The sequence below is a fragment of the Hemiscyllium ocellatum genome, chromosome 32, assembly GCF_020745735.1.
Source record: "Hemiscyllium ocellatum isolate sHemOce1 chromosome 32, sHemOce1.pat.X.cur, whole genome shotgun sequence".
In the NCBI taxonomy this organism is placed as follows: domain Eukaryota; kingdom Metazoa; phylum Chordata; class Chondrichthyes; order Orectolobiformes; family Hemiscylliidae; genus Hemiscyllium; species Hemiscyllium ocellatum.
The window spans coordinates 13,624,574-13,638,074 of record NC_083432.1 but is presented as its reverse complement, the minus strand read 5'-3'; the positions used below and the strand labels follow the sequence as shown (position 1 = coordinate 13,638,074).

General features: G+C 42.7%; 1 protein-coding gene across 2 annotated transcripts in view; it reads left to right on the top strand.

The window, feature by feature from the left end:
* The first annotated feature begins 530 nt into the window (after positions 1-530).
* Positions 531-13,501, top strand: part of gosr2 (golgi SNAP receptor complex member 2) — a 63,446-nt gene continuing 50,475 nt past the window's right edge. Inside the window, exon 1 of one of the 2 annotated variants that reach the window (XM_060848591.1) lies at positions 531-950. In XM_060848591.1, the coding sequence (XP_060704574.1) occupies positions 922-950 (29 nt within the window). In that variant the 5' untranslated portion in view covers positions 531-921. The remainder of the gene's footprint in view (positions 951-13,501) is intronic. The other variant, XM_060848590.1, reaches the window with a different exon arrangement.

The following is a 13,501-nucleotide window of genomic DNA, read 5'->3' as shown; positions in this document are numbered from 1 at the left end:
CGGATTCGCTCCGGTTACTGATCAAGTACCGCTCCGGTTTCTGATCCTAATCTGCTCTGCTACTGATGCGGATCCGCTCCAGTTTATGATCTGGATCTGCTCCGGTTTCTGATCAGGATCTGCTCCGGTTACTCATCAGGATCCACTCCGGTTTCTGATCAGGATCCGCTCCGGTTTCTGATCTGGATCCGCCATGGTTTCTGATCTGGATCCGTTCCGGTTTCTGATCAGGATCCGCTCCGGTTTCTGATCTGGATCTGCTCCGGTTACTCATCAGGATCCACTCCGGTTTCTGATCAGGATCCGCTCCGGTTTCTGATCTGGATCCACTCCGGTTTCTGATCTGGATCCACTCCGGTTTCTGATCTGGATCTGCTCCGGTTTCTGATCAGGATCTGCTCCGGTTACTCATCAGGATCCACTCCGGTTTCTGATCAGGATCCGCTCCGGTTTCTGATCTGGATCCACTCCGGTTTCTGATCTGGATCCGGTCCGGTTTCTGATCAGGATCCGCTCCGGTTTCTGATCTGGATCCACTCCGGTTTCTGATCTGGATCCGGTCCGGTTTCTGATCAGGATCCGCTCCGGTTTCTGATCTGGATCCACTCCGGTTTCTGATCGGGATCCGGTCCGATTTCTCTTTCCGTGGCTCCCCCTCACTGCGGGAGTCGGGTCTCTGAAGCTGCTGCGAGAATCTTCCGAGAGCGAGACCCGGGGGGAGGCGGCGGGAGACACAGGCAGAGGCAGAGGGTGGGGGCAGGGCCCGGGCCTGGCCTGGACCCGGATCCATCGGGCCCGAGGCAGCGGCTGCTGACGTGTTCGTGTGAGAGAGAGAGAGAGAGCGAGCGGGAAATCCGGCCACAGCGGGACAGGGACAGGGACAGGGAGAGGGAGAGACCCCGGCCCCGGCCTGCTGCCGGGATGGAGACGCTCTACCATCAGACCAACAAGTAAGTGGAGGCCTTTGTGGGAGCTGGGGCTGGATTGTGGGCCATGAGGCCTCTCAGGATCCCCTTGGGCTCCAGGTGGGAACTGGAAGCTGATCCCAGAGTAAAGTTCAAACTGTAATTTATATTTAAAAAACTAGAGAGGAAGAGGGAGATTAATTGGATTTGGTCAAGGAGCCAGCACAAACCTGATGGAGCGAATGGTCTGCAGAGCAGTTAGATTCTGTGTCTGGCAGAATATGATGTTATTTTTGAAAATATATTTATAGGTAAACTTTCCCTTTTTTTATGTTGGCTGACATAAGGCTGTTACTTCTCCCTGGGCTAACACCGTTGCTTTCCTATTGCCTGACAGGTTAGGTGATGCTCGGGTGGGACTGAAAGGTGGGACTGCAGTCCCATGTAGTCCTTTTCTCCTGTACCACGCTCTCCCCACATAACAAGAAGTGCTTAAAAAGAATTGCTTGAATGCAATTACCTTCGAATCTATATTGAGCTCATCATAATTTGCAACAATTGTGCATGTTGCCACTCAGTTTCATCATCTAAATTTACAGTACTATTTTCAATTGTATGCTGTAACCAACTCCACCTAACCACTTGATCTCTGTATTGGTTTTGTGCTGTTATCCTGGATGAACTATATTTCTTCTAATTGACCTTAAGGTAGTTTATGAAATTAGGAGGGGCATAGATAGGATAAATAGACAAGGTATGACTCTATGACTACAAACATTGCAAGGAAAGAAGACCTTGTCCATGGCTCCCTCCACAATCTCTTTCCCAGACACTGATTCCATTTTTCTCTTGACACTATCTGCTAAATAAGAACTGTTGCAACTTTGGGACTGTGTTTCATATCGTTTTGAGCTTCCAACCTCATCCTCCCCATCACCAGTATGTCTCTACGCTTCTGGGATATCGCATGTCTTTCTCTAGTTCCCCTGCAGGCCATCTGCTTAAATCTTCATGCACAGTTGACTTCCAGAACTGTCAGAGAAGAGTCACACGGAAACAGACCAAGCATGATTCCAAACTAAACTAGTCCCACCTGCCTGTTACTGGCCCATACCTGTTCAAAGTGTTCCTATTTATGTACTTTTAAGGATTATAACTGTGCCTGGAGTCACCACTTCATCAGGAGGTTTATTCCACACACGAACCACCCTCGAAAACTTTCCCCTCACCTCCTTTTAAAATTTCTCTCTTATCTTAAAAATATGTTCCCATGTCTTGAAGTCTGCCGCCCCCCCCCACCCCAAGGAAAAAGACATTTCCCCATTTACATTTTAATGGTGGCTGTTCTTTTGTTGTCCATGGGGAATTGTCTCCCTGAATCCCTCTTCTCCTTGAAATCCATCTTTGACCAAGCTCCAAATCAAAATCTCTTTTTAAACTTCTGTTTGAATACACTTCTCTGAAGTGCCTTGGAACTCTTCTTCCCCAAACATGCTATGTACATTGTTGTGGTTCTATTCGCCAAGCTGGGAGTTTGTGTTGCAAACATTTCGTCCACTTTCTAGGTGACATCCGCAGTGCTTGGGAGCCTCCTGTGAAGCACTTCTGTGATGTTTCCTCCGGCATTTACAGTGGCTTATCTCTGCCACTTCCGGTTGTCAGTTGCTGTCCGCTGCAGTGGCCAGTATACTGGGTCCAGGTCAATGTGTTTGTTCATAGAGTCTGTGGATGAGTGCCGTGCCTCTAGGAATTCCCTGGCTGTTCTCTGTTTGGCTTGCCCTATAATAGTAGTGTTGTCCCAGTCGAATTCATGTTGTTTGTCATCTGCGTGTGTGGCTACTAAGGATAGCTGGTCGTGTCGTTTCGTGGCTAGTTGGTGTTCATGGATGCGGGTTGTTAGCTGTCTTCCCCTTTGTCCTATGTAGTGTTTTGTGCAGTCCTTGCATGGGAGTTTGTACACTACATTGGTTTTGCTCATGCTGGGTATCGGGTCCTTCGTCCTGGTGAGTTGTTGTCTGAGAGTGGCTGTTGGTTTGTGTGCTGTTATGAGTCCTAGTGGTCGCAGCAGTCTGGCTCCTGATGTGTGGTAGCTGAAAATGTGTTGCTGGTTAAAGCACAGCAGGTTAGGCAGCATCCAAGGAACAGGAAATTCGACGTTTCGGGCCAGATGACCCGAAACGTCGAATTTCCTGTTCCTTGGATGCTGCCTAACCTGCTGTGCTTTAACCAGCAACACATTTTCAGCTCTGATCTCCAGCATCTGAAGACCTCACTTTTTACTCCTGATGTGTGGTAGTGTGGCTAGTCCTTTGGGTTGCGGCATGTCCTCGTTCCGTTGTCTTTCCCTTAGGCATTTGTTGATGAAATTGCGCAGGTATCCGTTTTTGGTGAATACCAGGACGAAGGACCCGATACCCAGCATGAGCAAAACCAATGTAGTGTACAAAATCCCATGCAAGGACTGCACAAAACACTACATAGGACAAACGGGAAGACAGCTAACAACCCGCATCCATGAACACCAACTAGCCACGAAATGACACGACCAGCTATCCTTAGTAGTCACACACGCAGATGACAAACAACATGAATTCAACTGGGACAACACTACTATTATAGGGCAAGCCAAACAGAGAACAGTCAGGAAATTTCTAGAGGCATGGCACTCATCCACAGACTCTATCGACAAGCACATCGACCTGGACCCAATATACCGGCCACTGCAGCGGACAGCAACTGACAACCAGAAGCGGCAGAGACAAGCCACTGTAAATGCCGAAGGAAACATCACAGAAGCGCTTCACAAGAGGCTCCCAAGCACTGAGGATGTCACCTAGAAAGGGGACGAAACGTTCGCAATACAAACTCCCAGCTCGGCGAACAGAACCACAACAACGTGCACCCGAGCTACAAATCTTCTCCCAAACTTTGAATGCTATGTTCATACATGATATTGTTATTAGTCTTATTTCAGACACTAATGAACCATGTGTGTTCTGATATTTTTATTGTTACTTATTTTTAAATGTTAAATTAATTACGTTCCAAAAATATTTTGAAATGACTTCAAAATCCCAGAAGATATGACAATGTAGGTTCTGTAAGTTAATGTTTAACCTCAAACTCTGTACTTCCAGTGATTAAACTGAAGAACTTCTGTGGTAGTTACAGAATGAGCTCTGAATTAATGCATGTGTTCACATTGAACCAGCAATTTGCAATCAAAGTGAGAAATAATTTATTCTTGAAGAGAGTATGTTTTGGTTGTGAAATGTCTCGTCATTTGGTTCAAGAAAGTTGATGCTGAAAAATGGAATGCTTTCCATTTTGTGTATTTGGTCTCGAAATCAGACTCAGGTGTATAATATTAGAATCGAAGATCTTCTAATCTACCCAAGCTATAGACATTCCTATGTTTAAAAACAGCAGGTATGCTGTTGCTTCTTGGAGTAGACCTGCTAATTGAGCATCAATTTGGTACAATTTTGTATATTTGACGTATAGAACTGAAATTGAAACTGCCCAAACCCTTTTCATATCTTGTAGTCAATAGACTAGAGACTTTATTTCAATGGTCAGCTGTATGTAACCCCATATGCCAGATCCTGATGCCGTGTTCCAACCAGACCTGAGTTTCCCATGATCTCTGCATCACCAAGGCTGTTTTTATCCACTTGCACAAGATTTTATACATTTCCTTTGGTAACTGAAACAGGCTTTTCCCACCTCTGGAGTTGATTTCCATCCTTCATAAACTCAGTTGCAGCAACCTGGCACCCATCCTACACTAATCTCATTTACCAGTTCCTTCCCAATCCTCATGAACCTTTGTTGGCTCTCTTTGATACAATGCATTTTATATAAAATTCTTTTCTTTCCAGATTTCTTCTCAGTTTTGCTCCATCCTACCTCTGCAACTTCCTCTCAGCTTGTAAATCTTTGCTGCTCTGTATGTGGTCTTCAATACTGTTTTCTCCTTCACCCCTCCATAAGGAATGGAACTCTTAGCTACCTCTTACCTACTCTTTTGCTTTCAAAGTCGTATCCAAAACTGAACTCTCATTTTAGTTTTGATACAGCCTTCAACTCAGTTTCAGTTCACCTGTAATTGTTTCCTGCCTAAGAATGTTTTTACTTTTGAACTGTGATCTAAGTCATCAAACACACTACATTATAGTGTACATTGACATTTGTATGAATTCTCTGACCACTCTCCACCCTCCCCCACAGAAAAACATTTTCTCGGCATTAGTGTTCTCAGCAATAAAGTTGTGTGTTACAAAGCTATTCTGTTCTATGGGAAAGCAGCCATACAAAATGCAGTCATACATTTGTTTATGGAGCTATAACAGATAGCCCTGTTATCCATCTGTGTTGCCTTCAGCTGTACTTTGCACCAATATCTCTCAGGATTTGGTCTCGTGTTGCCTGTCTGCGTCAAGCTTGCGCTTGCCTCGATAGCCTGAAAAGTAGTTGATGAATGAGTTGCAGCTGCATTGGATCCACTGTTGGTTTTGGATCATCCACAGACTGTCTACTGATCCAGACAATTTGGAAAGTGGCACACCTGTAATTCAGCAGTCAGCAGCTATTCTGTCATTGTCTGTAATGCATTATGTTAGTAGCAGCCAGCTATATTGAATGGATTATTTCCAGAGGAGACCACCAGTGAAATCATTGCTTCATATCACGAGACCAGAGTACACTTCTATTAGACCATTGAAATGAATCAAACTATTTAAAGGAGTAGCTTGCTTAGTTTTATGGCCATCTGTTGTTGCCTTTCTTCGGTTGGAGAGAGTGGGTCTGCTTTGTGTTTTGTGCTCAGGATGTGGCCCACACGACAGATAAGTGGGATTCGACCAATCTGCCCATTGGAATCATAAAATTCATACCGTACAGGACGAGGTCACTTTTGACCCATTATGTTGAACCAGTGCTCTGAATGAGCATTTCACAAAGAGCAATCTCTTGTTTTCTCCCATAATTCTGTGTGTTGTTTCTTTTCAAGTAATGTGTAATTCACCATTGAATGCCTCCATTGAATTTACCTCCACCAAGCTCACAGGCAGTGCATTCTAGAACCACTTGCTGTATGAAAATGTTCTGTTTCGTATCACTTTTTTGCTACTTTTACGAATTCTCGATCCTTTCACAAATGGGAACATTTCCACCCTATTTGCACTGTCCATTTTGCATACTTCAGACCTTGTCTCAACTCTCTCTTCTTCACGGAATGCAATCCCAACTTCTCCAAACTGTCTTCACAATCTCATAACTGAAGTTACTCAACCCTGGAACCACTCCTTTTTGTGAAGTGGGAATTGCAATATTGATCCGTTGAGGAATGAGGCAAACATTGGCAACAGTGCTGTATTTTCTAGTGACAATGCTACATGAATAGAGCACTAACAGCAAACCTCTTTGTGCCTCAGGATTTAAGAGCTGTTTCATGCCTATTTATATTTCAAAATTCTGCATCTATCCCACTTGTACAATGTAGTACCATTATTGTCCCTCTATGAAAATGGCCTGCATGGTATTTGTATATTTTTTATTATGTGGGGCTGGGTTCATTTGGGATTATGGTCGCCATGGACTGGTTGGACTGAACGATCTGTTTCTGTGCTATATCACTCTATGAATGTGACTTGGTGCTGCTGGTTTAAAAATGTATTAGCAATCCTGAAAATCATGCAACGCCTGTATTTAGTACATTAAAAATAATGTTCTTGTCTTAACAGGCTAGTTGTAAGGAAAACTTAACAAAAGGAAACCTTTTTGGCTTTATTTTCTCAACAAGTCAGTGATACTTGTCAAATCGCTGGCGTAACTCACATTAATTGTTGATTCCTAGTACCCCTTAGTAAGGGTGGATCATTGCCTTGATTTCGATAGTGTCTGTGATTAGTGTCATCCGTGCTGTTGGGCTCAGTGATTTGACCTTGGGATGAAGGAGTGGAGATGTATGAATGATCCTGATAGTCACGATGGCGGTCTCATGAACCTGCTACTTTGATCCTATGTGTTTGTGTTTGATAGTTTTGGAGATGCTACTGAAGACGGCACAGTGACCTGCCATAGTGTGGATAGTACATACTGCAGCCAAGGTATGTCAGTGGTGTCAGGTCTGTGTGTGATAGACTAATGCTGTCGACCAAGGGGGCTGTTTTGTCCTGAATATTGTAGAGCCACTTCATTCACCCAGGCAATTGGACATTATTTCATCCTTCTGCCAAGCCTTGTAGATAGTTGGAGGAACCTTCAGCAAATTAGCCACCTGCCACAAAATATCTAGTCTTGGCTCTGCCTTAGCTTTTATGTTGCTGATTAGTTGAGGTACAGTGGAAAATAAAACAGAGTTGCGATAGTTTTCATTCAAGGATAGGCCCATGAGCAGGGAATAGAGCCCCATAACTCTAGTGATTTCTTCCAGCATGATTGCTCTCCAACATTTGAATTTTATGAGAATTCAAGTGCCGTTGAGTGTACCTCCTTGAGGTGGTGCTGCTGGTTCACTGATTGGCTGGCGGCTTTTACAAGCAGGCAGCCATTCGGGACTGGCCGTCAAACCTGATTAATGAGCCACTGTTGACAAAATTAAGGGTACGTCCCGCTGGCCAGCCATGTGTGTTGGTGACATATATTTCTGACTATGGTTAGAACTCTTAACACGTTTCTCAGAATTCTGCTCTCTCCCTTGTCCAGTATGAAGAACCTTCCCAAAGCCCCATTGCCTTATTCAAACCTCAGCTTACTGCTCCTAATTTCTCTCTCCATGACATGCAGTCCATTCTCTTACCTATTGCCTTTTCTTCTGTGGAGTCATTTGGAATGTTCTCCAGGTTAAGAGTGCTTTATGTGTAATTTCCAGAACTAAATTGTTTGTCGTTTAGTATTTTCTTGAACATAGAATGTAGAGCAGCACAGCACAGTACAGGCCTTTCGGCCCTCGATGGTGTGCCGACCTTTTATTCTACTCTAAGGTCAAACTAGCCTTCATACACTACATTTTACTATCATCCATGTGCCTATCCAAGAGTTGCTTAAATGTCCCTAATGTAGCTGACTCTACCACCACTGCTGGCAGTGCATTCCACGCACCCACCACCATGGGGAACCTTACTGTAGTTCATTCAGAAAGAAACAAGTCATGGGATACAGGGAAAATTTGCTGTCTGGATACAGAATTGGCTGGCTCACAGAAGCCAGAGGATGGTAGTAGATGGAAAGTATTCAGCCTGGTGCTCGGTGACCAGTGATGTTCCTCAGGTCTATTCAGGGAGCTGTGCTTTACGTGATTTTCATGCATGACTTGGATGAGGATGTGGAAGGGTGGATTAGTAAGTTTGTCGATGACATGAAGGTTGGTGGAGTTGTGGATAGTGTGGAGGGCTGTTGTAGGTTGCTTCTGCATCATTCAGAGACAGTATGTCCTTCCCATGATTAGATGAATTCTGTATTAAGTGGCATGTTCCTCTAACCAATCCTCTGATGTGATGTGTAGAGTTGATCTTGTTGTACCCCTCTAGGTAGCCTCATCTGATTTGATTTCTTATTGTCACATGTTCTGTGATATAGCGAAAAGTATGGGTTTACATGTTTACGGGATAAATCACACCTTATTGAGTACATCAGGGTAAAAGAGCGCTGAATATAGTGTTACAGTTACAGAAAAGGTGCAGAGAAAGATCAGCTCTTATGTATGAGAGGTCTGTTCGCAAGTCTGATAACAGTGGGGAAGAAGCTGTTCTTAAATCTATTGGTATGAACTTGCAAACTTTTGTATCTTCTGCCTGATGGAAGAGATTATAATCAAGGTGGAATGGTCTTTAATTATGTTGATGGCTTTCTTGAGGCAGCGGGAAGTATAGGTGGAGTCAATGGAAGGAAGGCTGGTTTTTGTGATGGATTTACCACTCTCTATAATTTCTTGTGGTCTTGGGCAGAGCAGTTGCCATACTAGGTTGTGATGGATATTTATTTTTAGGAATTTGAAGCTCCACCTCATTCCCATTGATACAGACGAGCCTGTTCTCCACTCCGCTTTCTGAAGTTGATGACCAGCTCCTTGATTTTGCTGACATAGAGGGAGAGATTGTTGTCTTTACACCATCCCAATAAGCTGACTATCTCTTTCCTGTACTCTGTTTCATCATTGTTTGAGATCTGATCCAATCCACTATTGTCATGTCGCCAGCAAGTTTGTAAATGGAGTTGGAGCTGAATTTGCCCTCACAGAGGTGAATGTATAAGTAATATAGTAAGTGGCTGAGTACACAGCCTTGTGGGGCAATGGTGTTGAGGATTATTGTGAAGGAAGTATTGTTACCTACCCCTATTGATTGTCATCTGCGGGTCAGCAAGTCGACGATCCAGTTGAAAAGGGGGGAAGCAGAGTCCTAGGTCATCTGACATGGTCGGACGTAGAGGTCCTTGAACCTTATAACTGTGCAATTTTATATTGTGAACCTCCCAATGAGTGCTGGTCTATCCAGTGATGCCCATATACTGTGAATGTATAAAAGCAAAAACTACCTTGAAAATAACCCAAACATATCTGAAAAGTGCTTTTGAAAGAACTGTCCCACTGAATTGGATGATGTTAACTCTTTTGAGGTTAATTTCTGTCCAATTTCTCCCATTCCTTGAAGATAAGCACTATTTTGCTTGACTGGCCTTTTAAACTTTTTTCTGTTGTAGATGGCCTTATCTCACCTATCCTCCCACAAATGAATTTTACCAGTGCATTTGCTGTGAAGCTGGCATACAGAAATTGCTCTCCTTTTCTCCAAAGAAAAAGAAAATCTCCCAATGTCTGCTGAAAGCCGTAATTTTTGTTGTGCTCGTTCACCACCGCAGTCATACCTCCTAAGGCAGTTTCTGTATGTGAGCTGAGGTACTGAGTGTTAACAGGCAGTTTAACCCTGGAGAAGGTTACAACTGAGATCAGTTCTGTTTTCACCATTCACTCTGAGTACATGAACTCTGCTGCACTGGACCCTGATCACAACTGGGAGACAGTGCCTGATTTATATTTTTCTAGCCACTTCTGCAGTAGGACTGAAAGTAGTTGTAGCAAACAAACTGCTGACTTGGCACAAACCAGTGATGGAGCCCCTCTGCAGGACTCAGTACTGTACCAGTGTGCTTGTTTTTAAAGATATTGGACTGTGATGTTATGCTGCTTCCAACACAATTTCATTAATTATGACTTGAAGATTTAAGATAAATGTTTATGCTTTAATTCTAGCATAAACAGCATTTTGTTGGCCAGAAAATGATATGATCACTCATACTATCAATACAAGAGCAGGTCACAAGCTGGCATTTCTGATGTACATAGCTCACCTCCTGTCTTCCCAATGCCTGACCATCATCCACACAGTGCAAGTCAGAAGTGTGATGGAATACTCTGTACTTAACTGGATCAGTGCAGCTTCAAGAACAGGCCACAGCAATCATCTTAATCATTACTGTATCCACCAATTTAAACTTTTAACTCCCTCCACCACTGATGCGCAGTGGCTAAATGTGTATCAAAGGCAGGTTTCAATAGAGTTACTTATCAAAACTCTTTCAACAAACTTGTGATTTCTATCACCTAGAAGAACAGGGACAAAGGATACATGGGGAAAACCATCACTTAAAAGGTTCCCTCCTAGCCACGCACCAAACTAACTGGGATCTATATCATCATTCCTCAACCGTCGTTGGGTCAAAATCTTGCAACCCTCTGCCCAACAGCACTGTGGATATACCTGAACTATATGAACTGCTGCGATTCATGCAAGTGGCTAAACACTGTCATCTCAAGGGTAATTCGAGATCAGCAATAAATGCTGACCTTGTCAACATTACCAAATCATGTGGAAGAATTTGAAAGAAAGCTTTTGTCATGTAGGAAAGCCTATAAATTCCAAATCCTGAAGCTAGTTCATAAGAGGGAGTGTGTCAACATTTAGGGAGAAACCATAATTGGATGAAGAACTGATTAAAGTTCACTGATCTGTCAGACAAAGTTTTCTCCTCCTTTAACGATTATTCAATATTCCTGAGGCATTAACTCTTCTTGGGACATTATTAAATAGACAATGACTATTATAAAGTTATTCCATAAAGGGTAGCTTCTCAGCCATGCATGATCCAGGCTTCAGACACAAGCTGTTCCAGTGGGATCACTGGATAGAAATCATTATTGTGTCTTTTTCTTTGGTCCTTCTCCACTGTGCCAACAAGCTGAGTTACTGGTGTCACAGGTGAAATCAGGCAAGATCACAGACCAGTGATCAAGCATGGGGAAACTTTGGTCAGTTTGCCTTAGTCCTATCAGTTATCTAATGAATAATTCTCAGTTAACCCAGAATTTGTTTGAGCTTTGAGTCATCCAGACTTGAAGCATTAGCTTGCTCTCTCTCTATGGAAGCTGTGATCTCCAGCATTTGTTGGTTTCAGTATAAATTCCAATGCCTGCAGTAGTTTGTTCCTAACCCAGAATGTATTTGTGTTAATATGACACCATGTTTTGTTTAACTTGTCCATCGGCAGAGATTTGCTTTAACATTGAGTCGAATATAGTACAAAGGGGAGTAGCGCCGCCTGGAATCAATATTATATTTCTTTTTACCTTATTTGATCTATGGTTATTTTGTAATTTTTAAATTGCATGGTGATCTCCTCAAGAGAATTGTCTGGGATGTAAAAGTGAGTACTGATTTTTTTTTCTCTGAAGATCTGGTTACTTAAACCGAGAGCTGGTTATTCTCTCATGAGGTTAATATATATTCATTGAACTTACTCCTAGCCCAAATCTTTTATGTCATCAACCGATCATAGGAAATACTTAAGAAATCAACCAAAAACCAAATCAAGATAGAGATAGGAAATTGATAGGAGGTATGTTTTAAGTTTAGTTCAGAGCTCCCAACGGTAATTGAGGTGAATGTTTAGTCCCACACGCATATTTACCTTGGAAGCTTAACCTTCAGATAGGTAGAAGTACACACCCTGGCCCCCTCTGGGAATGTCTTTGACACTGACCTTAACATTGAAATCTTGGGCTTGCTGCCCTGTAGTTAAGTAGAAATTAACCTCAGGGTATTTCCACTGTTAATCACAGGCATGGAACCTGGATTAACAGTGATCGATAGAAGGAATTGTATCAGGAAGGCTTATGCATTCACTTAAAACTAAACCTGAACAATTAACACCTACCCATGCCACCTCCATAGGAAGTCTGAGCCACAGTGCTGATAAAATGTATCAGTTTACGTGTAATCACTGTTGATTGTGGCATTATTTCTGGCTGGAAGATTTTGACCAAATTGTATCCGAGCAGCTGGCACGAATTTTGAAATACACAAGAAATTGACAAAGTCTTAAATATTAATTAGATTCAAATCAACATCGATTCAAATCTCCACACCTGATTGTTGTTCAGAGAGTAGCTGGACCTGGATTTCTGTTTGATCTGCATTTCTAGTACCAGGTATGGATAGAAGCAGAAAAGGGAGGATTGACTGTCCAGCATTGGCAGATACAAAGAAGCTGAGAGACCATGCAAGGTGTAATTCAGTTGCCAACTGTGATACACATTGCACTTGAAAAAAGGCTTGCTATCATTACTTAAAAGAGGAATATTCTCTCTTTGTGAAACTGAATATCACAAGCAAAAAACAGCATCTTTTACAGGATAGAGTGAACAAAACTGCATTTGAAGTCAGTGTTAGATGTATCAAGCTGAATCACGAAGCCCCTTACACTCATGTAACTGACTTGAAATCTGAGACATAGCTGGGATCTCTTAACAAACTTTGTCACTTTCTCTCAACAAGATTACCCATGCTTTTAGAAACTGAAATGTAGAAATTATGCAAATGGGATAACTAAGGTGAATGGATAACAACAGCAACTACTTGGACAGATTGTCCAATTACCCGGCATTCAATTATTTGAATATTTGATTATTTGGCAAGATCGCTTGCTCGCGATGCTTAGCTAAACTGTGTTATCTGGTATTCAATTATCCGGAATTCGATTAACCGAACAAAAGACTCCCCGCCTGTGTCCGTTGGGTAATCGAGGTTCCTCTGTATTTGTACAGCACCTTCAACGTAATCAACATGTCACAGTTATATTATAATGTGAAGATGACACTGAACTGCATACAACATAGTAGGACAGATGACCAAAAACCTTGGCCAGAGAGAGGGCTTTTGAGAAGCAACTTAACGTAGGAAAAATGCTGCAAATTTTCCAGTGAATTTCAGATCGTACAGCTGTGTGAGTGAAGGGAAGCTACCAATGACGAAATGATTAAAATCAGGGCTGCAATAGAATCTAGAACTAGAGGGATTCACTGCTTACTCTAGTGTTTGTTGCATAGCTGGAGACTTGAAAGACTAACTTCAATTGCATGTCCAGAGTTAGGGTGAAAGGAAAGGCTGATAGGTGTAGGGAAGGCTGGATGACTAGAGAAATTGAGCGCTTGGTTAAAAAGGGAAGCATATATCAGGTATAGATTGAATGAGTCCTTAGAAGAGTATAAAGGCAGTAGGAGTATACTTAAGAGGGAAATCATGAGGGCAAAAAGGGGG